We start from the raw sequence: 24,948 nt of genomic DNA on the forward strand, positions 1-24,948 counted from the left end.
AGTTTCCAGCCATTATTAGATTACTATTGTACCCTCATAATACACAAAATAGGACAAATAATGCAACACGGGATTAATTACCCAATGTTGATCTTGACCGTCCATTTCTCTAATCTAATGGCGGATATTAAGAAGGAAAAATGAGGAAATATAGGAAAAGGAAATGAATACATCCCTATATATATATATATATATATATATATATATATATATATATATATATATTTAGAATATTAAATGTTAGTTTAATTGTAAATCATGTTTATCGCACAATTGTGTGTAGGTGGCGTGTATCACCATGTGTCTTGCTAGGGATATGCCACTTGGAGTAATAACATACTAATAAATATGTATAAGTTGGCAAATAGCTGACGTGCATATATAAATACAAATATACATATGCAGGGGTTGAGATTAAGAAAAAAAAGAGGGGGTTGAGATTAAGAAAAAAAAGAGGGAATCGGTCTGAAGGGATAATATGATGAGATTTGTGGAAATGCATTAATAAATACATGTCCTTCTAAATTAATGTTTTCACTATGTTTAAATATTTCATGTGTATAATTGATTGAAACTTAATCAAAATCTCATAATTGGGTGCTCTATAAATTAGACACGTGTGTAAATTGCTTTTATGATAAGAGATTTAATTATTATATAAATACGTGAGAGGGGTTGAGGTGTCACAGTTTAATTGGTATCAAGATATGACGACCCGAACTTTGATATTATAAATGTAAGAAGTGACGGCTAAATATGTATATAAATAACAATCGAAAACTGAATTTTATTTTTTATAAACATGAAGCAACACCAAGAAGGGAGATTTACGAAGAAAGTAACGACGGAAAACGAATGATCTTTTCCTAATAATTGGAAAGTAAATAAGGTGAGCTTTCTATCCTACATACTAATGTGGATAAAAATCCCAAAGTAATTTCGAGATGAGTTTTGGTGAAAATCCAAACTCATGCTCGTCAATGTTATTGTCCCGTCATAAATGATTTATGCCTATCTGCCTTGGTTATGCCAAATATGTTATAATCGAATTCGGGTTCAAGTAAGGCCGCAAACCTTGCTTGGACTAGTGTACACAAATGGACCGTGAGCCGTTGGCCGGTCATGTGACCGTCGTGGAAGGTGGCCACCTTCCCGGTACACAAATGTTAAGATATGGTAAAGGAACGTAGACCGCGGTTGAACATAGAATTTTAACAAGCTCGGGCCTTTTAAGTAAAAATCCATGAGTGTTGTTGTGATGACGTGACAATACTTTCAAATATATAATTGTATCTTTCGACACTGTGTTCTTTGAGTACTCCTGTACTCAGTTTTGTATATATTTCTAAATGTACAGGTTGAGCTGCAAAACGGTGAAGCAAGGGTGTTGAGAGAAAGTTCTTTTGAGTTTGATCTAGCAAGACCTCTAATGTTTATGTCTCTATACATGAAACCGTGTTGTTTACTTCCGCTGTGAAAGCTATAGCTACAAATCTTATTTTGTATCATAACGACATCTTTTGATCCATATAAACTCCTACTCAAGTATCCCAGGATGTAGTACATGATATTTTGATAATCTCCCGTCTGAATTTGTACTTGTTATTACTCATCCCTATTTCTCATCCCCACTTCTCTTAACCCTTTCCTTTTAGTCACGAATTTCCATACTATACTATCCTTAGGTAGTGCGGGCGTGACAGAGCGAATCGGCCAACGCCCGAAAATTGGCGTCGGGTCGCCGATTTTTTCGCTGAAATGGCGCTCGCCGGTTCCAATGGTTCGGCGAGCGGACCGGCCAGCGCCGGGAATCGGCTAGCCTAACCGCTCGCCGCCATTGGAGATGCTCAGATACGTTTTTGTAGAGAGCAAGTGACAATGATTCTTTGTGTACTTGCACATCATAAAAAAAAGGTGGTTAGCTTTGATTTTGGCAATCTGGACAAACAAACAGTGACTTATTACATGCACGTTACGACTCATAGCTAATGTCAATTGGATACACAACTCGGCGATGGTTTGTCATCTTCGTATATAGCATGATTAAAGTGAAAAATAGCAAAAACGACCTTAGGAATTATAGAGAAGTTCAATTAAGGCGATTTTTTTTCAATAACATGTCAGTCGCACTAGGCCATTAACAATTATATTACTAACAACCAAGTTTCCATTAAAGAAGAAAAAAATGGAAGGTATTTGCCACAAACTTATGTTTCTAACAACATTTTTTCTATTAAATTAAACCTCAATCACGCTACATGGCCTTGCATAATAATACTATGATCCATGACCCACAAACAATACAAATGTTTCGACAATCATACACACAAAGCGATTTGCTTAGCAAGGATTAGGGAAAATAACTGTCGGCCTATGTGGCTAGCACTGCCGGTGAAGCACATGGTAGACTTTCAGCTTCAATTTAACTCATGTTACAACTTACAAACGAGTTATCTATATTACCAGTAATTTATTTTCATGGAATTTCATCCATAGATCAATTATCTATCCTACCAAAATTGTTCAGAATTTTCTATGTTGGGATACTTACCCACGTATAAAATAGAAAGTACTAGTAATTTAGTATTATTCTACACCCATATCAAACATCAACTCCAAGAGTCCAATGGCTAACTAATTAGCAATCACAAATCTTGGTTGAAATAATGTCATATGGATTATATTTTAAATTAAAAATAATTAAATAAACTTAAAGGGTATTAATGTCAATTCTTTCTCATCAAAATCATCTTAAAACTTTAAATTTACGTAATTCTCTCGATTTAACTTATTTTTCGCAAAAAATATATCAAATTAAAGATAATTTTATAAGGATTCCAACGAGATCTCAATTGCATATGTTCCGACGATATTTGGTTGATGAAATTTGATAAATTATATTTCAATTTTCGTAAATGTTGATAAACAGATTTTATCAACAAATGCAAAAAAATCTCAATATAGTGTATGCAAAATCTCAATATAATGTAGGTAAAATATTAATAAAACTGTGTTAATATTTTCTTGTACTTGTGTTGATATTCTCGTGTCATATTGTTGATATTTGTAATACACTATGTTGATATAAAAAAACACCAACGAAAATTATCATATGATAACATAATGACGATATTACCCTTTTGTTGATATTTTGTCTATCATTTATTGAAATTTGTGAGCTTTAATCTCATCCACTCATTTCAAAATCTAGGGGTGTAGATTTAGTCTTAGTTTTGGATTATGGTGTTATAAGCATTATAAGAGGACCCATTAAAAATATAATCATATATAGCTACATATTAACAACCTGCTTTTTTTTCTTATTACGATTCAGAACAATATTTTTAATCTATAAATTAAATAAATCTGACTATTGCAAACTTCAATTTACTTAAATATATACTTCTACTAGTATTTGGAACACACATGCCAGGAGGCTAGAAAAGTAAAGATTAAAAAAAATATAACTTGAATATGTACATTTAAACTTGATCAAGTAATGCTCTTTCAACTTTGGTCTTGAATACCAAAATGTATAGCTTCTCCATAGAGAAATAGATAAAACATCCAGTTGAATGTGTCACAAATGACCCAAAACTCGATCCCACAATGCAATGCCACGCAGGTCCGTACACCTTATCGAATTCCTGTCACACATGTAAAAAATAAATTAATGGAGCAATTGATTTTTCTTCAAATAATTTTGCAATATTCTAGTATACATTATTGGGAACTAGTCATTTTCTTGGCCAGACAAGGGCTTAATGATCTCTCTTCGAGCAAATTCAAGCACCCTGAATTTTAGGATCTTGTTAGGCTTAGGGCCAACACTTGTCTATCTACTCTAATTCATTTTTATTTGGATGAAATAATCGTAGACCGATATTGTATGTATGTGATCACTAATTCACAAGGAGAAAATATGCAAAAATAAAATATTATATAGGGAGGATCCTTAGGCTCCACTCATTATGAAAGAATATGAAGAATGTCGGCTTTGTAAGAATGAATTAATCAAAAATAAAGACAATGGTAATCAAGGTCATTCGAGGAAAATATATAGATATTTATAATTAGTTTTAAAAGTCATGAGATGGGGCCATCACAGCATGATTAATCAAGTGGAGAATATTTGACAAATATTGATCTAGTTAATTGTATATGCATGGTACATTTAATTAGGTGTATGTCGTAAGATATAACAAACGATCATGGTTGTGTCTATGTGATTAGACCTCCATCATCGTCTATAATATAACATGAATATGTTTGGATCTACTTGGAAGGTTTCGTACATATTTTGATGGGCATATAAATACATAAACGTAATTAATCAAAACTAGCTTTAAGACAAATTATATAGGCCCCGTGGATGAATGTGATGAAGCCAAAACATGACTGTAATTAAGACAACAAAAATTAACCTTGATGCACGATCGATGTTTCGTCATTGTAAAAATAAACAAATGAAGATGACATTATTAATTTATTATCTTGCATGTTTATAGAGTTGTGTACTAATAATTGCATAACATCCGCACCGTAAAAAAACAATTAGATAATTGTAACTTAAATTGAGTCGACTTCATTTCAGGGCATTCATATATAATTAAGCTATTTTTATTTTTAGCAAAAAGTAGTAATACATTTTCTTTTAATTACTTTATTCGTTCTCCTACTTTATTCTTTCTCCACTCGCATTTTGTTTGATTGACTAATAAAGAAATTTAAATGTTGTGTCATAGTGGACTCGACCCAAGACCTTTGGGATCAACATCAACCACTATCACTAGGCAAACACGCACGTACAAGAAACGATTTAATTAACAAGTAATAGATAGTACTAGAATGAAAACTTAGACCTTAATTTAAAAGGGCTAATTAGTTATTTCCTTCTAATTGTCTTAATTATAATATTCAAATTTAAAGAACTATCCAATATATATGGAGTACATAATAATAATAATAATAATATTATTATTATATTAAACCTTACCGCACTTAATAAAATTCTCAAACAAATCATCGTAAACAAACATTTCATTCCGTACAAATTCTTTGATATCAATCTCTAGATTATTTTTCAATCAAAATATAATGCCACCAAGCTACTAGTACTTACTTTATAAGCATATTCAACCCTCATTTTGAAGGACAAAACTACACGAATACAACAAATGAAACGCAACAATCAAAAAACACAAAAATAGAAGAAAAAAAAAAGGAGAGAAATAAATAAACTCACCTTTTTAATGGTAAAAGCCATATGTTTGGAGCTAAACTTGTCCAATGCATCAAAAGTAGTCCTAGCACATCGGAAGGCATGCCGCTGCATGAACCCCGGCATGTCACTCGCCAACACCTTCACCTGCAGCAGCGCCGCCGCGGCCCCCACGTCCCCTTCTGCCCCGGACACCGACCTCCTCTCCGACCTCCTCGGCTGCTCCCCCACCTTGTTTTTCTCTCTATAAGTCTTCGACCTCACTAGCGACCCCCACACCGCGCCCTTGGCAGCAGCGGGCGCTCGTGGAGCTCCCGCGACCATGTCGTACACGTAGACGCCTTCTCTCCTTCGGCCATCGCTCGCCATCGAAAGGAATGGATGTTAATGTTAGTTAAGCATTGATTGTATTTGTATGCATGAGTGTAAGTTTAATTGATGGAGAAATATGTGAGGATTAGGTGTTGAATGGGATGGGATTAGGAGAAGCAAAGCATGTGGGACTAGCTGTAAGCATGGATTATAAAAACCAAGAGATTAAATGTGGATGGAAGGGGAAGATTTGATGCATTTTGTTGTTTACTGAAATTAATTAATTAATTTTGTTAATAATATTTGTTCTTTGGAAGACAGCCCCCCTTCACATGGGCCTTAGTTTATAGGGCCCCTCTCGAAATTCAGATGCCGCGTCATTGTCTATATTCTTCCATTTTGGAATTGTTTACTTGTTGCTCATTGTCTACAAATTATAATTCCATTGAAAATTATTGAGAATGATATTTATTGTCATGCTAATCTGCCGTCTGCACTTAATTATTTGTGAGGTGTATGCTTTGATACCTTGGTATTACGTATGTACGTTACACTAGTATCATCACGGACCAAATGATTTTTCTATACCAGTTACATATTTTTATTCAAAAATAAGAACTAATTTATTATGTGAACTTTAAAAATTATAAATGTATATAATAATATTATAATATCTAATAACCTTTAATAAATGTATATAATAAATCTCAAGTGATTATAATATTGGGCATAAAAGCGTTGATTCTTAATAACCTTTCATCCATGGTTGAAATCAACATGTGTATAATAGAGATGCCCACGATTCCGGAAGCGGCGGCTACGGTTTATACCCACGATTCCGGAAGCGGCGGCTACGGTTTATACCCACGATTCCGGAAGCGGCGGTTACGGTTCGGAACCGAACCGCGAGGGTGTTTCGCTGTTACGGTTATGGTACCGGAGGTTTTTTTATGGTTTTTACTGTTCTGAATTGTCGGATTTTGGCAGTTCCGGTTCAGTTTTCCGATGGTTTTTCGCGGTTCCGGTTTGAAATCTCTCTGAATCGGCAGTTCCGGTATTATTTTGGTTTCGGAATTCTGGAACCTAAACCGAACCACGGTTCCAAAAGTGACGGTTCCGGTTCGATTTAAAAATCTCATGGTTCCGGTTCGCGGTTAACCGCCTGAACCATAAACCTTGGGCATCTCTAGTGCATGCGTGTTGTTTTTATCTTAATACTATTTAATTTATATTTTTATTTGTTTTCAGTTTTATTATACGCAATTTATATTATTAAAGTCCGCGTAGCAATAGTGTTTTTTTATTTCAATTGATTAATTGAGAAGCGTAAGTTAGCAGAAGCTAAATTAGGCCATGCATCACATGGGTTGAATACTACTCTCCATCTGTCCATTATGTATAGTCTCATTTTGACCCAATCACGAATTTTAAAAAATTATTTGACTTTGTGAAGAAAAATGAGAAAATAAGTTAGTGGAAATTGTGCTCCACTTTTATATATTGATTTTATAATAGAATGTGAGTGTAATGAATCAAGTGAATGAGTCCCCTTAACCTAAAATGGAAAAAAAACAAATTAGACTTTCAATTACAAACATCCAAAAATAGCAAAATAGGACATTTCTTCACAGATGGAGGGAGTAGTTAATAATAAAAATACAATTTTTTAAGAGAATCACGATGGCAATAAAATGGAAGGAAATAAGTTTGATGCAAACAACCACGAACATATCTGAGCTTAGTAGAGAAGACGGTTGGTCTTCTTACCGAAAATACCAGGGCAATAAGTTGAATAAATGACATCTGCAAGAAGTGGGAACTGTAGCAGCACGAATGATGCCACGGGCAGGCAAGCGAAGGCGGCCACCAGCACCACAAACCAAGCCACGTCCCTTTGAAGCACCAAATAGATATTGGACACGAAGAGGCTAAGAAGACCCATGCTTAACCTCTTGGGTAAAACATACAAGAAATCCTCTTCTGCATAACGTGATGTTAGGATGGAAAGGAACATGAGCAGAGAAGTTATGGAAGTGAATAAGGAAATGGCATCTGACACCGCAAACAACACAAATGAAGCGTTGTCCGAGAGCAGCGGTTTTCCAGATGCAGATTCAATCCCAGCAGGAACAGTGAAAGCTGCAGCAAACACCACTGTTGCAATTAGTGCTGCCGCAATGGTGCATGCATTAGCCGTGTCTTTCATCCACCTCTCTCCATCTGCTTTCAGCTTTTCGTGCTCCTTTGTAAACAACATCTGAGGAGTTTCATTGGCATAGTTGTACCATGTTCTACGTGAAGGACGAACAAACTTTTCTATCTCCTGTATATCAAATCAAAGTGATATAATAGGAGTCCTATAAGGTTGCTAACTATCTAAAATTTTTAACTCTGCTAAACTTGTCAACTATACATATTATCACGATGCTATTAGTATGTCAACATATAGATATTGAATTTGCAATTGTACCTTAAACCACTGTAATTCGCGCTGCATCTGTAGAGCGGGACCAGCAACGAGATTGAGTCTGCCAGGAGGGGCTAATTTTCCACATTTGTGAAGTAAATTGTTGCCCTGATTGTCTATGTGATTGAAAAACAAATACTTGCGGTCACTCATATTATATAAGAGGTTGATGACATCTCAAAGCGATAGGTTGCTGCTTGGAAAAATATATTCATGCGCGTGTTAGGATCCGTAGAATAAGTAACCACGGGATATCTGTCTATTATCATGTCCACAAGCTCACTGATGCCATTCTTTGCCGCTAGATTTATAGATTTCCTAAATATCGATAAAGCTTCATTTTCTGGAAAGGTCACTATTTGGTTGCACAAGTAGCTAGCAAGTTGTACTGCTTGAGCCCGTCTTGCTTTCTTCTCCTTCAACTCCGTCACTTTAGGTACTGATACATTAACATTTACTTATTACACTAACACAAAAACCAGACGAGTTTTGGAATGTTAAAGATGCCCACGGTTTGTTAACTAAATTTTCGATGACATACCAAATCCGCACTGTAAATTAGCCCGACAATGAAATTAGATTTATGTCACAAGTATAAAAATTTCAAATTTTTTTAAGTTTGAACGTTGTATATAATGGAACTGAGATATGAAACTTTCCTAGAGAGATAATGTGAATTGAGGTGGAGTAGTTCCTTTGAACAGCGACATGGCTATTTAAATTTTCAATGTCATGTGTTGTGTGACTAGCATCCACTTCAGGAATAATTTTTACAGGAATACCTACATTTTATACAAAGTTAAATTAATAGCATGGAAAATATGATTAAATAGCATAGACATAGGTAAATATGTACTTACGATGGTAAATAAAGTTATGCCACCAGGTGAAAGCATCTGTCCTTGGGAATAAGGTGGTGGTTGAAGCAATTGCTAATAGTGCGGAATCACCCATATCATCCTTTCCCATAGTTAAATTTGGGTATTTGTGAGCCAAAAACAATGCAATCTCTAATTTTTCACAAGGATATACATGTATAATTAAGTTATGGATGAAATGGGAATATATAAAGAAGCAATTGATTTGTAACTGACCGACGTATTCGGATGCTATTATTGTTTTTAAGAGGCGGACGATGGTCGGATTTGTCCTCGTGCTCGGATATCATATACTGTAGCGTTTCTTTATGGCAACATCTGGCTGCTTGGATCACTGGCAAGTCGTTTTCATCGTTGAAAATATACAGCAAATCTGGATTTTTGCTAACCAAAGCAGATGCTGCTGTTGCATTTCCAACTGTGGCAGCATTGTGCAAAGCGGTTTCCCCAGTGCAATCTTTGAGGGCAAGTGCCTCTAATGGCATCACTTCCACCAACTTTTTCACCAAATCATTTGCTTTTCCTGTTATTACGGCTATGTGGAGAACTGTTTCGGAACATAAAGAGACGATGGTGGTGCTCAAGACGTTTTTATCTTGGAAGAATTTATTTGCAGTCTCCCAATCCCCTCTCATTGCTGCTTTGTATAGTGGCAAATATTTGTCGTAATCTTCATCTGCACAAGTTCAACCATAATCTACACTAGTATTTCATCGAATATATGTTTATGTTTATAATAGTGTAAACAGTTATATACCAAACTGACTTTTACCCCTACGAAAAGTAAATTATTCACACAAAAAACTTTGGTCAGGTTTAGTATGATGCAATAAGGAGGTAATGAGATGGAGATGAGAATGAAGTGACAATTTCATTCTATTCTTGTGCTTGAATAGTGCAAGGAATACAAAGGGAATGCAATTGTTATTCATAGATTGATTTCAGTCCTATGTTTGGTAACTACAAATAATATAAGAATGGAATAAAATATAAACAATTAGTGTGTATGTGTGTATGAAGCAGTGTATGTCCAGTATGTGAATGTGTGTGCCGTGTGTGTTTAATGTGTGAGTTAGTGTGTTTTAAAAATTTTAGTTTTATTATAAAATTTAAAAACTACTCCCTATGTCCCACTTTAAGAGTCCCGGTCATTTTTTTGCGCTCGTTTTATAAAAATGATATAAATAGTTAAAGTAAGAGAGAGAATAATGTTGATTTGATTTTTCTCAATATTATTTTATCTCTTATTTTACCATTTCTTTTCAACATTATTCTCTCTTACTTTACCATTTCTCCACGTTAACTATTTATTATCATTTTTACAAAACGAACCCAAAAAAGTGACTGAGACTCCTAAAGTGGGACGAAGGGAGTATAAAATTGAGATGATATTGAATCGAAATATAATATAATATACCCCCTTCGTCTCATTCAAGATATCCACATTCTTGAATGATACGAGATTTTAGATGGAGTAGTTAAGTACGATAAAATAGAGTGAAAAAGATGATTGAATATTTTGACAATGAGAGAGAAATTTGTTTTCAAGTATGAAAAATGGACATCTTGAGTGGGATAAACTACTAAAAATGAAAGGTGGACATATTGAATGGAACGGAGGGAATAATATAATACTCCCTCCGTCCCACGCTAGTTGACACACTTCTTTTTTGCACTCGTTTGAGAAAATGATAATAATTAGTTAAAATTGAGAGAAAGTAAAGTAAGTGGGAGAATATAGGGAAGAGTCTTCTCTATATTATTCTCACACCTTCTCTATACTCTTCCCTATATTATTCTCCCGCCTTCTCTATATTATTCTTCAACTCACTTACTCTCTCTCCATTTAAACTAATTATTACCATTTTCTCACCACAAGTGCAAAAAAAAGTGTGTCAAGTAGCTTCGGACGGGGGGAGTTATATGGATGTTCAGTTTACAAGATTGTATCTCATGATTAAATATATATTATTATGTTTCGTTAATAAGATTGAATCTCACAATTTAATCCTAGATGGATAATCATGTGATAATTAGTCAAGGACACCCCTCTAGCTAAAATAATCTCACAATTTAATTATAGATTGATTATCATATAATAATTAGTCATGTCAACCGAGCGACACCCATGTTGTAATAGTTTGTTAACATCTAAAATAAAAGAAGAAGAAAAAGAGGAAAATGGAATGTACTAATGACTATTCTTTAGCTAAATGGAATGAATTGATATTTTCATGTGGAATGGAATAGTGATTTCATAAAGAATGGTGATGGAAGTAGGAATACTAATTTATTCCTCCATTTTATTCCATCATACCGAGCATGGTATTAAGTGTTGTGCAAAAAATTTGTAACATATATGTCTTGAAAAAAAATGTTTGGAATGACATGGAAAAGCCAAAACGTAAATAAAGGATTTTTTTTAATTAGTTACTACATTCGTCCCGCGTTAACTGTCACATTTACTTTTCTACACTCGTTTTGTAAAAATGATACTAATAAATAGTTAAAGTGGAGAAATAGTAAAGTAAGAGAGAAAATAATGTAAAAAAGACTTTCTCTACCTTATTATCTTTCTTATTTTACTATTTCTCGACTTTAACTATTTATTACTATTATTTTTACAGAACGAGTGCAGAAAAGTAAATGTGAATTAGGGAAGGGAGGTAGTATTTGATTAACCGATCTTTTTAAAACCAAAACAATATCTCCTCCAATCCTGAAATGGAATGGGAGTAATATTCAATTCAAATGACGAAGGAAATTGGAGAAAAAATGAATGAAAATTGACCGTCAGAATCTTCTTCTTCTTCTTCGCCATACGTCCCTTGAAGTTTCAATTGGTCAAGCACGTCTGTATCGACCGATCCAAGAATCCATCCTTTGACAAGTCTGTACTGCTCAGTGCTCACTCTCCTCTTCTTCCGGCGCCATGATTTCACCCCATCAACTCATAGCTCTCCAGCAGGCAAACCATCTGCGCTTTCCAGTTTTTGAATATGTTTATTTTATCATCTCCCTCACTCCTCGGCCTCACATTTCACACTAGACTCCCATGCGACTCCTGAACCAGCCATTAAAATTAATTCTTCCAAGTTTCTAACCTGACTTTTTCAACTAATTCTCACATTATATATATACGCTATATCGTTTACTTTTTGGTTTCATAATTTCTTTATTTATTCATACAAAGTCGTTACTTGATTGTATTATAGGTATCCATTGTCTTCTCCTCCAAATGCAAATTTCTAATGCCTTCCACTTGCTGACTAATCTTTAATTATTGCTCTATTACGTGAAACTTGGATCGGGATTTGAAATTTCGTTGTTTTCAGTTTATATATAGTTTCAATATTAATCTAGTTTCTTTTATAAAATGGACTTTTAAGTAAAGTTCCAATAAACTATATATAAATAAAGTATAATTTGAAACCTTTTCCAATTAAAATCAATTTCTTCATTTGAAAAACTCTCGTTCCCTCATCTTAATTGATCAACGCTGATATAAGTTTTTCAGTTTCCAAATGGATCATAAAATAATAAAACTTGCTAGTATACTACTAATGAGAGCGCGAACAGTTTGTTTAAATATATCAATAAACAATTCTAAGTCAATTTGTAATAAATATATCAAATCAATTCCAAGTCAATTTTAAATAATTTGTGATACTCATGGCATTATATTTACATTTTTAAAACAATGTAATGATTAAATGAGTAGCACATTAAGTTAAATAATTTTATTTGATTAGACCCCTATAGTATGTGTTAAAACAATAACATTCTTTCAGCCTCATGCTACCATGTGACATGTAACATGCAAAATTATAAACACTACAATGCAATACTTCATCCGTCCCACAAGAATATACACTTTCTAATTTTGAAAATTTTTTCTCTCTAATAAGGTGGGACCAATTCTCCACTAATAATAATTTATTTACTTTTTCTTTCCACCTCTCTCTTACTTAACTAATTTTGAATTGAAATTTGTGTCAAATCCAAAGTGCATATTCTTTGAGGACGGGGAGTATATATTAGTGGATGCTGAAAAGAATTTTTGCAGATTAGATTATGAACATAGACAGATTGCATTGTACATAGTTTATTTTTGCATTGTATACAAAACAAACCGTCTATAAATGCAATATGAGGAAATCTATCTACATCATCCATGAATGTACATTGCAATATAGCGCTTACAATTTTGTATTTTACACGTACGTTGTCACTCTCTAATTAAAAAGGCGTACTAATGCACCAATATGTATATATATTGAACTAGACTTCTAACACTTTATAAAACATTAAAATTCCACAAATCAGGGCAATCAACATTGCTAACATAATGCTGTAACGTGCATGTATATTAATAAATCTTGATGATATTACGTGCATATATAAATAGAACCATCCATCTTTCGTGGGCATCTCCATGACTCCATGTTATACAAGGCTACAAATATGATTTGTTAATGTCGTTGATGCGAACTTTGATTGGATCCGGATTTAATGACATTGAATTGTATTTGATGCACTATTTATTAGCACTAAAAATACTTACAAGTATATCAGAGCTCCTATCCTAGCGGCAAGTAGCTTAGACATTAATGTATGAGGTGCCGAATTCGAGCCCAGATTGATCTAGAATAGCTATATCGAACACAGAGAATACATATATCGAAGAACACAGAAAATAAGATATTTATTTGTAATTTCCTCCTTCGTATAGGAGTTAATTTAAAAAATATATATACAAGATTGATCTAGAATAGCTATATCGAACACAGAGAATAAGATTGCAACTGTCTATCATATATCGAAGAACACAGAGAATAAGATTGCTACATTCACAATAGACGGCATATTTCTCTTCTGAATAAGCCATTAATTCATCAAACTTTCCAACGTGCTGTATCGTTTACTTTTGGGTTTCATAATTTCATTATCAATTCATACTTGAGTTATTATTATCTGTCGTCTTCTCCTCCAAATGCAAATTTCTGATTTCTGCCACTTGCTGACTAATCTCCAAGTGGTCAATTAAAGTTAGGAAACCGCACATTAATATTTTGCAAATGGATTATAAAAAATGAAACTTGCGTGTATATTATTAATAATAATGAGAGTGTGAATAATTTGTATATTAAATATATGAATAAAACAATTCCAAGTAAATTGCAAAGAACAGCATTGTGATTCAAAACTCTACATTCTTGTTGGGGTGATGCCCTTTCTATTTAAGCACAAGAGTGATGTTCTTTCAGTTTTCCCAAATTTCAAAGTATGATTGGGAATATTTACTCCTGCGAAATCAAAACTATACAATCTGATTGGGGTGAGGAATTCCATGTTTAATCCACTTTTGTCAAAGACTCTGGCGTGCGTAATAGAGAGTCATGTCCACACACACCTCAGTAAAACAATTTAGCAAGAGGAAATATAAGAGACATAGGCTTCATTTGGTACGAGGAATTGGAGGTATGGAATTGGAATTTGGATCTTTCAACTCCAAATTCCATGTTTAGTATAACAAAATATTTGAATTTGGAATTGAATTGCAATTCCAAATCTTTCAATTTCACAATTTGAATTATATATCAAAGTATAAAATTAGAATTCTAAATAGTCATAAAATCAGTTTCACTATATCCACAAGAAATACTTCACACACACACACACTTCACACACTACACACATTTCTCACACACTACACCCATTTCATACACTACACAAATTTCACCCACTTTAACACACTATACACATTTCACACACTTCAGACACTACACACATTTCACACACTACACAAATTTCAAACATTTCACACACTACACACTTAACACACTTCACACTAGAGTTGTCAACTTGGTCGGGCCAGCCCAGCCCATCAGTGAAACGAAGTGGGCCTGGGCTGGGCTCATTAGTTGAGATGGGCTCTAATTGGGCCATTTTATAAACCCAGACCCGGGCCAGGCCCAGGACCATCCGAAGTCCAGCCCAGGCCCAGGACCAGCCCAAGCCCGGGCCCATCATAGACCACCTTCTATAATTAGTTTTTTTAATGTAATTAGGTGATTAATCACTAATAATAGTATATTTCTCTATTTATGCATGTCATCTTGTGCACGAAACAGGTTAATTTTGTCTATATCATTCCAATATTTTGGATGTCTCCGAATGGACTCAAACAGTAATAATTTAATATCAACATAAGTTTCCAACTAAATCATGAATGAAACAATCAATCTTGATTACATCTAATTTTTTTTATAATTTTTTTTATCAAAGATGTAAAAAAGATGATTCTGAAGTTTAACTTTAAGAATATTACGTATTCAAACCTTAAAATTATAGAATTCTTTAAATTTGTTAGTTAGTTCATATACTTGTAGCTTTAAAAATATAACATCAACTCATATGTCATCATCTACTAACAAAACAAAACTAACAATATTGGTTATTCCTTTAGTTATACACTTATTTTTAAATAGAATAAAGAAATTAAAAATTTTGTTGAAAAGTCATATTATTAAATTTGGATTTAGTTAATGTGATATAAAAATACAAGTTATATGTTTTATTTTTTGCATATAATACATTTAGGATATCTTTAAAATACTTAAACAAAAAATTTAAACAAAGTCCAGCCCAGCCCGGGCCCATGTGGCAAGTGGGCCAAGGCCGAGCCGGGATTAGAAAAATTAGAAAAAGCCCGGCCCAGGCCAGCCCCTCAGACATGGGCCTGGGCCTCAATATAGGCGGGCCTCGGTGGGCCCAGGCCGGGATGGGCCGGACCGGCCCACTTGACATCTCTACTTCACACACTACACGCACTACAAACACTACACACATTTCACACACTACACACATTTCACTCATTTCAAGCAGCCAATTTTCAAATTTTTTTCAATTTTAGATTTTTTATTCAAACCGAACCGAACCGAAAAAGCTAAAAAACCGAACTAAATTTGAAATTCCAGTTTGTCGTATGTGCAGTGTGTGTATTTTGTGTAAAATTTGTGTTGTGTGTATATGGTGTGTTATATGTGTGTATAGTGCGTGTATTTTGTTTATGTAGTGTGTTTATTTGGTGTATAGCGAGAGTGTAGAGTGAGCAATGTGTGGAGTTCTTTTTTGTATAGTGTGTGCATTGTGTGTATTTTGTGTATAGTGTGTGTAATGTACGTATCTTGTGTGTTGTTTGTGTATGTGTATAATGTGCCTAGTGTGTGTATTTTGTGTATAGTGTGTGCAGAGTGTGTATATTGTGTATTTTGTGTAGTGCGTATGTGTAGTGTGTGTAGAATGTGAAGTGTGTGAAATATGTGTATTTTGTATGTATGTGTGTATAGTGTGTGTACTTTGTATAAAGTGTATGTGAGTGTGTATTTTGTGTATAGTATGCGCACAAAGTATTCAAATTCAATTTCATATCAATTACACCCTCCTCGCGAATAGAAATTTCAGTTCACTTTTACCATAAATGGATTTATAATAGGGCTCGAATAAAATCAGAGTATCTCATCAATCAATTTGATTTGTTACCGATTAGGTGTTTTACTTGTATCGACTACATGACATGCGATTGAAGGAAGCGTTGGGTGGAAGAAATTATACCTGCTGTTGGTGAAAGGTTTGGTTGGCAAAGATTGTATTCTCAACCCTCCTTGAACTTGATCCGATTGGAAAGGAGTATTATAGAGAAGGTGGCTTGGTTTAGATATGGGAGAGATTTATGGAGGGGAATGGTTTTGAACGTGGAAAAGGAGTGGGGTGCGGTTTTTCTTCCCCTTTTTTTAACGTGATATGCATCAATTTAATTTTTTTTCAATTTTATTTGCAGATCACGGAGGAGGAAAATCTCTACAGATTCTTTATTTAAAATTTGGATTAAAGCAGATCTTGGTGACCAAGTCAACTAGGAAAAGATTTAATTAGATTAATTTGATTTTTATTTCTCTATTTTTTTTTCTGGGGTGTTACAATCTCACATTCTACAAACTCATTCCACTCACATTTCATTTAAAACTAATATATATAAGTGAGATACATATTCCACTAACTTTTTTCCATCTACTTTTCTTAAAATTTCTTAAAACTTGTGCCACCAAGAAATGAGACACCTAATGGCGGACGGATGGAGTACTTAATTTTACCAAATATAGGATTTGGAATTGAATTACTCCCTCCGTCCCATCTAAAATGATACATTTCTTAGTCGGCACTGGATTTTAGGAATTGTTGGTTAATGTGTTTAATTGGAGAGATAAAATGTGGGCATGAGTATTAAATGAAGAGAAAAAAAAAGAGCTGAATATTTATTATAAAGAGTAAAAAATTGGTTGAATTTATTAATTGGAGAGAGAAATTTTTCAAAAATAAAAATGTATAGCTTATTTAAAACAAACTCAAAAGGAAAGTGTATCAGCTTAAGTGGGATGAAAGAGTAGAATTCAATTCTTTCCAATTCAATTTCATAGAATTCTAATCCCAATTCCATGTACTCCCTCTGTTCCGTCATTCCATAGCAGAGGACTCATTTCGTCATTTTGGTACGTTCCACAGTAGTGGAGTCATTTCCTTTTTTAGTAAATGTCAACATATTTCTCCTCACTTACTTTACTCTATCTTATTTTATTTTCTCTTTATCTCTATACCTTTTTCCTTTCTTACTTTATTACCTAACTCATTTAATACAATTACAATTTTTCTTAATCTCCGTGCCGAAAAGAAATGTCTCCACTACTATGAAACGGAGGGAGTACATTACACATCATTTTCTTAATCTTCGTGCCGAAAAAAATTGTCTCCACTTCTATGAAACGAACGGAGTAATAAATAGTTAAAGCACAGAAATAGTAAAGTAAGTGAGAGAATAATGTATATTATCTCTTTTACTTTATTCTTTCTTCACTTTAATTATTTATTATTATTTTTTCAAAAAGAGTGTAGAAAATGAAACACCTCTTTTAATGCGGAACGGATGGAGTACCAAAGAGAGCCATAGTGAAATTGGTTTTTCACTTTTATCTCACAAGCTTCTCTACATCAAATATTATGGAATGATGTAATTCTCCCTACCACTTACCTCATTAATCTCCTGCCCACCAAAAAACTTATTTCACCTTACACAAACACAATCCCTTCACCCGACCTTACAATATAAATAAGCTTCAATATAGGTCTTCCATGGCAATCTATCTTGGATTCAGTCACTGTCACACATGCTATAAAGCTCTTTTGCTTGGGGGTAGAGCAATTGTCACTAGAGATATTGTTTTTCATGAAAATATTTTTCCTTTCCAGTTGACTCGATCTTCTACTAGTACTCATCTTCTAGACTTCTACCTCTACTTCTACTTCACCTATTCCCACGCCTGCCTAATTATGACTTCTCTTGTCCCAATTATGACTGCTCATGTATCTGATACTCCATCTACATCACAACAAACAAAATCTCCAGCTACTGCCACCATTGTTTTCTTCCTCCTGTGACTCCCCAGCTACTGCCACCATTGTTTTCTTCCTCCTGTGACTCCCCAGCTACTGCCACCATTGTTTTACCTCCTACACAGTCAATGATTTTCAAACCTAAATTTTTCTCATTGATTGCGTCTCCCTATCTCCCTAGAAATGCTGTTGACCTCATCTATTCTTCTTTCGAAATTTGTTATGCTTTCTTAGCACTCCTTAGGAACCACTCATGGACTCTTACTACTCTTCCTCCTGGTAAAAATCTAATAGGATGCACTTGGGTTTTAAACTCAAGAAACACATTTATGGCAGTACTGCTAGGCATACTCTTCTTCCTAGTAAAAATCTAATTGGATGCACTTGGGTTTTACACTCAAGAAACACATTTATGGCAGTACTGCTAGGCACAAAGCTAGAAATGTAGCTTAAGGTTTCTCTCAACAGCCTGATTTTGACTTCAATGAAACTTTTAATCCGCTGATTGAATGTCCTTAGAGATTGGAGTGAAAATGAACTATGTAGTTGTATACACATTGGTTGATGTAGATTTAAACTACACCAAGCAACCTATAAGAATTAGCTGCAACATACCATACATATATAGCGTCAGCTTGATTACATTTGTGGTCTTTCAATTCTCCCCATGACAGAATAAGCTAATGCCTGATGGTAGTAATAATAATAATACAAGTACATTATCCCTCAAAATAACAAAACTTTCATGGCGGGAGACAACTCCAAGCCTATGAGCCCAACTCTAGTCAAGCATATACATTGTATGATCATAGTAAGGAAATCTACGAGATCAGTTACCTGCAACAGCAAAAACAGTAGCAGCTAGACGCTCAAATCAGAGACAATATGCTTATACTTATGGTACTACTATTTCTTTGTTAGTAAAAGAATAAGCAATAGAGATGCGTTATTAAGAGCTTATTCAATTGAAGTGTATAATACTACTCCCCCCATCCCTGAAAAGTATGAACATTTGTTTCGGCATGAGTTTTAATGGACAATTGGTAAAGTAAGTGAGAGAGATAAATGGTAGTATAAGTAGTGTTAGTGGAGAGTGGGCTCGAGTCTTCGCTAGTTGAACCGCGTCCACTAGACTCCCTGTTCGCTCATCCCCTTCGTGTATAACTAGTAAATAAAATGATGAGTAGAAGTAATATATTGTTTAACTATACCAAAATAAAAGTAGAAAGTTCATATTTTTCAGGGACGAACTAATAAGGAAATAGTTCATACTTTTCAGAGATGGAGGGAGTATCATTTTAATAGGACCCCCAAGACAATACAAGAAACATCTTAACAAAGTACACATTCAAATTGTCAAAGTTATGGCTCCAATCACACTATATTAATATATTACTCCCCCGTCCCACTCAAGATGTCCACTTTCTATATTTGAAAATAAATCTCTCTTCTCTATCCAAATTAAAATATTCAACAACCGTTTTCTCTCTTATTACTCCACCTAACAACTTCCCCTAAAACCCCTTATTACTCAAGAATGTGCACATCTTGAGTGGGACGGAGGGAGTACTATTTAAAAAATATAATTACATTAAGAGAAATCACTTCCAAATCATCAAAAAGATATCCTAGTCAATGTCACATATAATGTTTACATAATCAAGCAAACAGAGTGATTGAAAACATATAGGAAATGCGGCATCATATTTCTCATCTTTTCACAATGAAAAGCACACAACCAAGGATTTTCCATTAATAAATCTGCACACTATAGTGCTACTTATTCCTATAAATCCTCATTCATTATCTGAACATTCTCACACAAAAATCAATGTCTCCAATTAGAATTCACGCCAACTTGAGATGAAATGCAGAACAAAATAATAAAAAAGGTACTCACAAATGCAGTTGTCAACTCAGTTGGCATTACTCTACATCATTTGTCTCAGACCAACCCGGTTCATAGGTCTCGAGAAATCCAATCTTTGCCTTGTTTGGAAGATCGTGTGGGTGGACAAATGGAACTCCCGGTGGCCACCCAATCTCCATTTTTACATTTGCACAAGGACTGTCAAGCGAATGGATATGGCCCTCACACTCCTTCAAGGTGCAAAATCTCAACTTAATGCCCTTTTTATCAGCAATATCCTGAACCCTCTCTTTCAAAACTCTCTGGGCCTCGAGCCGGAGTCTCTTTGAAGGTGGAAGGGGCTTACATCTAAGGTTATTCTTCTTCCTCTGCATAATTGGTTTTATAGATCCTGTCATCAACCCAAGGACCTGTTGTTATGAACTTCTCACTAAGACAGACAAGCATAATTGCCAAGGGAAACTATATGCAGTAATAAGTAAGAAAGGATTTCAACCAATGAATAGAAGGAACTAGCTTTGTGCTCAAAGATGCTTTTGCAGTTCAAAATGAGACAGCATCCCAAGTTAACAACAAATATTGCAAACAAATGCTTTGGTTGTAAATTTACCTGAAAGTTGAGGCATTCAAAATTCAGCCCCCAGCAGCCATATCCACATATATTATTCTATTCATTGCCTACCTCATCAACAATTTGACTCCTAGAAATCGTTGTAGAACTGTTCACCCTAATTTATATGGCTAAAATATGTTTAATTGTAAGGAAATCTACTTAAGATTTGTTACTTTCAGCAAAGTAGAAGTTTGCAACCACTTTTTCAGAAAAATACCAGATCAAATTCTTCTGTCAAGTATAGTTAAATGATACTAGCATGCTTGTATTAATTAAAAACAAGGCTATCAAAGCATAAAAACTGGCAGGAAGTTACCATCAATGAGTAGGCAAACTATTGCTTTCTACATCATGATCAGTTATCTAATGGGGCCCAGTTTGGAATATTAAGATTTGGGAGGCACATAAGCTAACAAAGAGAACTGGAAATGCAACCATGGCAGCTATGGCGGCTGCCACAAGAAAAATGCCATAAACCGCCATGGCGATGGCGTTTTCATTTCAAACAGTCACACCATGGCGCCATGGCACCTCCATAGCCGCCATTTGACAACATTGGGTAGTACATGGAAAGTGCGGGGTTTTACATCGAAATATAGTAATCTATCATCAGATTGCCCTTTAATGGGATGTTTGCAAACACATATTAACAAAGTTTCCAACACATTCAAACATCAGTAATGTAACAGTAAGCTACTGGAGTGAGACATCATAAGCATTTGATAAGCAGTTAAATGTGAGGATGTATTGAGCCACTAACTTTTCAACATACAGAAAAGGAGTGAATGATGAAAACCACCTTCTTGGGCTGCCGGGAAATTAAAAGTAGCAAAACTGTTCCGATTAAGAAGTTGATCTGTAGATCTTTGCATGAAGTCATCAACTGGTAGAGGAAGCTGGAACTGAGCTTCCACTCCATGCCCAGCAGCTCTCATCTCCGAACAATTGAGACTGGCCATGGATTTAGGCATGAGCTTGAAAGCTAGAGTGCAGCGACCGTATATAGAACCTTGCAGATTACTAATATCTGTTCGATGCATAGCAGGATTTATATAACCTGCAGTCGCCTGGTATAGAGCAAGTCCAGGATACACTATTGCTTCTTGAGGCCCAAGGTCACCGTCCACAAGAACCCAATGACCATGAAGATCTCTTATATATAGACCTGCCTTATCGGACTTGAGAAGTGTTAAAAGGCTTCTGTCGACCTGATAATCATGGTCGGAGAACATTACTATCTGACCATCTTCTTGAGCAGTCAGATTATGATGTTGTGCTCCCTGAAAAGAGGGCCTCCCATGACAACAGACACACACTACAGAAGATGAGATTTCACGATTTCTTAAAGGAACATTATCAAGTATTTCAGTGAATGGTGAACTACGGAGATTCAGGTAGAAGCTGATAGCATCCAGTATGTCACGAGATGCTTTCCCAAGCAGCGAATATAAGTCAACTAGACCTGCTGGAGGGATTTCAATTTCATTACCTAGTTCAGTGGAAGTAAGCCCAGGCCTAAAATCATAAATCTCTTGCCACATGTGAGGGTCTGCACGATAACCAGATGTCTTGCACCATTCACGAGACTCGCTGTGCTGAATACTATCAGCAGAAGGGAATGACGGTTTATGATGAAAGTAGAGACGTGATGACTCAAGACAAGACCTTAAGAGCGCTCCGACATTCATGGGGAATTGGATAATGGCCGCTGAATATTGAGCCAATGACTGCGACAAAGTTGAAACTGACAGTTTATATGAATCCGAAGGAATGCCTTCAGATGGTATTAAATCAACAAGTTTCACCCGGCCCAGTGTTGGCAGGCCATTGCCTGCCATAGAATCCTCCAGAAACGCCAATGTGTTTACCAACAAATCAACCAAATCCCTTTTATTGGCTGTATAAAGCACTACACAAATAGAAAATTACATTTAGCAACTTATTGTAGTGATCTTTGACTTCAAGTACAAGGTAAACAAACATACCAATCCGAATTCTCACTAAACTAGAAATGTGGAATGTATTTATGCCTAAATCATTATGTCTAAAGCACTCTACTTTAGATGCGCCAAATTCTCAAAAATGCAGCAACTCTTCTATTCATCATAGTAAGAACACATAAATTTCGAAATTTCTCATCTTTAACGGGTATAAAAGGACATTATCATCGGGCAATGCACCAACCGCCAACGCCAATAGCCCATTTTCCCCATCAATCATCCAAAACAAACACAAGTAACATTGTTAACTTGGTAAAAAAACAATCAATTTGGAATTCCACGAATCGTAAAATCAACCGGACGGTATATACTTCGCATAAAAATGCGCAATTTATCTTCCTAAAAATGAGGGATTGAATTCGAGATGTTGAACGAACCTCGAGTGTAACTTGAACTTGAGTTCTTTAAAACTCAGCTTCCTATAGATTGATATAAAAAATTTGAGGATCTCGGCATAAATTGATGGTTTCTTTCCTTTGATGTTCCTCCTCTTGTTGGCGGTCTCCCCCTAAACTTTCATCTCATGAATATCCGTGCGGCAGATCAAACGCTCTCTTTTCAGGTCGAAAAATACCAATTTCTCATCAATTCTTCATATTAAGCTAAAATCTGACTTCAATTTCCCGGAAAAAAATCTACACGTGGGACGGTAACAGTGTCCACTATTAGGCGGACGCTCCAATAGCCTCGTCATTTTTTTATCTACAGCACCAATTTTATTGTCCACAGCTCTAAAAATTTATTTCCGCCACTATGATGGACACTTTCAATAGCCCTCAAATTTTATAATCAATTTTCATTTTAAAATGATTTTAGTTTCAATCAAGTATAATTAAAATCATCGCAATGTAAATAATTAGAAAACGAGGTAATTGGGACCGAATATTCGTTGTATTGAAAATGGTAAAATTATACAACGAATATTTAAAATAAAATACAAATAAAAACTTCGCCACCGTCTACTCGGTGTCGGAGTCGGCTTCCTCGTCCTCTTCTTCTCCCCATCCTCCCTCGCTGTTGCCGGCCGCTGTTGCCCCAGGAGCATCATCAGCCAACCCTAGCGACGCTCAATCCGAGTGATGAGCTTCTGGTATATATTCCTGATGTACGGGTCATCGGTGGCTAGGTATTTGCTGCAGACGTCCTGCAGTTGTTGCATCAACTACACATCTAGGTTCTCCCTCAAGACCTCGTGGGGACCATGAACCATGGGCTGTGGGAATGGGGAGGGCTGCGGGATGCGGGATCTAGACGCGGCCGACGATAGGCGGGAGGCACTTCTAGCCCCTCTGGCGCTGCGGATAGAGGCATGTTGTCCCGGGGCCGTCTTCGCCTAGTGTGTGTAGCTGCAGGCTCTTCGACTTACTCGTCGTTCTGTTCGAACGAGTGCGAGCCGCTTCCGCTACTGTAGTCCCCGGCAAGGTTGTGTCTTGTAAGCTTCGACCCAGGAGCTCCAGTGACCTCTTGCGCGCAGATGTCCTTGAATTTCAGACAATCCGCGAGGACTACATACTCCTCCCACATTGTAAACTTCGGCCAGCCCTCCGTGTTGTATTGGCCCATCGACAGGGCCTTCACGTCTGCTTCGCTTCGGCCACTCTCAGTGTGGAGAAGGTTGTTCTGGTATATGCTCGTGAACTGCCTGGTAGCCGGCAGAATCCTAGACCCCTTTTTGCGGATCTATTCTGGGTCGCGCTCTCGGGCTCCGGCAGGTTTGAACACGTTGTATGCCATCAGGACGCACCTCCAAAAGCTCCCATCGGTCTGATCGGTGCCCACTATGGGGTCCGACGTGATGGCATCCCACGCTCTCGCCACGGCAATGGACTCCCCTTTGGTGTAGAGCTTGCCCCGTTTGGAGCCCTCGCCACCGCCACTGCCAACGCCGCTGCCCGAGCCACCGCCACCGCCAACGCCACCGCGGCCGCCGCCCCTACCGCCACTGCCCCCGGCACTGCTTCGGGTCGGAACGAGCGTTTCCACCCGTGCTGCAGGTGTATCCGGGATGCCGGAACTAAGCAGACCCATCATGGTATCCAGAGCGTCTTGATCTGCTTCAGTGTAAGGAGATTGACTGGATAGGAAAGGCGACTCCGGACGCGACTAGTTAAGCGCGTCAAGGTTGGGTCTGTAATCT

The 24,948-nt window shown here is 36.0% G+C and overlaps 4 protein-coding genes across 6 annotated transcripts; all 4 read right to left on the bottom strand.

Annotated features, from left to right (window-relative positions):
* Nucleotides 1–3,371: 3,371 nt before the first annotated feature.
* LOC121747254 lies at nt 3,372–5,773 on the bottom strand. Of its 2 annotated transcripts, none has more exons than XM_042141258.1 (2): nt 5,246–5,773; nt 3,372–3,647 (listed from the first exon to the last, which is right to left on the bottom strand). In XM_042141258.1, exons 1-2 carry the CDS (start codon nt 5,588–5,590, stop codon nt 3,483–3,485), a joined length of 510 nt encoding a protein of 169 aa, XP_041997192.1. In that variant the 5' UTR covers nt 5,591–5,773; the 3' UTR covers nt 3,372–3,482. The 2 variants fall into 2 exon arrangements, with proteins under 2 accessions (XP_041997192.1, XP_041997193.1); XM_042141259.1 differs by lacking the exon at nt 3,372–3,647 and adding an exon at nt 5,002–5,160.
* Nucleotides 5,774–7,213: 1,440 nt separating this feature from the next.
* LOC121749277 (ankyrin repeat-containing protein NPR4-like) lies at nt 7,214–8,153 on the bottom strand. The gene is made up of 2 exons (XM_042143864.1): nt 8,004–8,153; nt 7,214–7,856 (listed from the first exon to the last, which is right to left on the bottom strand). The coding sequence occupies exons 1-2, from the start codon at nt 8,151–8,153 to the stop codon at nt 7,272–7,274; spliced, it is 735 nt and encodes a 244-aa protein (XP_041999798.1). The 3' UTR covers nt 7,214–7,271.
* Nucleotides 8,154–8,552: 399 nt separating this feature from the next.
* On the bottom strand, nt 8,553–11,815 carry LOC121747865. The gene is made up of 4 exons (XM_042142005.1): nt 11,670–11,815; nt 9,095–9,554; nt 8,861–9,010; nt 8,553–8,782 (listed from the first exon to the last, which is right to left on the bottom strand). The coding sequence occupies exons 2-3, from the start codon at nt 9,511–9,513 to the stop codon at nt 8,956–8,958; spliced, it is 474 nt and encodes a 157-aa protein (XP_041997939.1). The 5' UTR covers nt 9,514–9,554; nt 11,670–11,815; the 3' UTR covers nt 8,553–8,782; nt 8,861–8,955.
* A 7,105-nt stretch (nt 11,816–18,920) lies between these two features.
* Nucleotides 18,921–23,397, bottom strand: LOC121747058. 2 transcript variants are annotated; one of them, XM_042141041.1, is made up of 4 exons: nt 23,189–23,397; nt 21,611–22,720; nt 20,229–20,589; nt 18,921–19,165 (listed from the first exon to the last, which is right to left on the bottom strand). In XM_042141041.1, exons 2-3 carry the CDS (start codon nt 22,647–22,649, stop codon nt 20,255–20,257), a joined length of 1,374 nt encoding a protein of 457 aa, XP_041996975.1. In that variant the 5' UTR covers nt 22,650–22,720; nt 23,189–23,397; the 3' UTR covers nt 18,921–19,165; nt 20,229–20,254. The 2 variants fall into 2 exon arrangements, with proteins under 2 accessions (XP_041996975.1, XP_041996974.1); XM_042141040.1 differs by lacking the exon at nt 18,921–19,165 and having other exon boundaries at nt 19,915–20,589.
* Between the last annotated feature and the right edge of the window lie 1,551 nt (nt 23,398–24,948).

Source organism: Salvia splendens, chromosome 9 (genome assembly GCF_004379255.2).
Source record: "Salvia splendens isolate huo1 chromosome 9, SspV2, whole genome shotgun sequence".
NCBI lineage: Eukaryota > Viridiplantae > Streptophyta > Magnoliopsida > Lamiales > Lamiaceae > Salvia > Salvia splendens.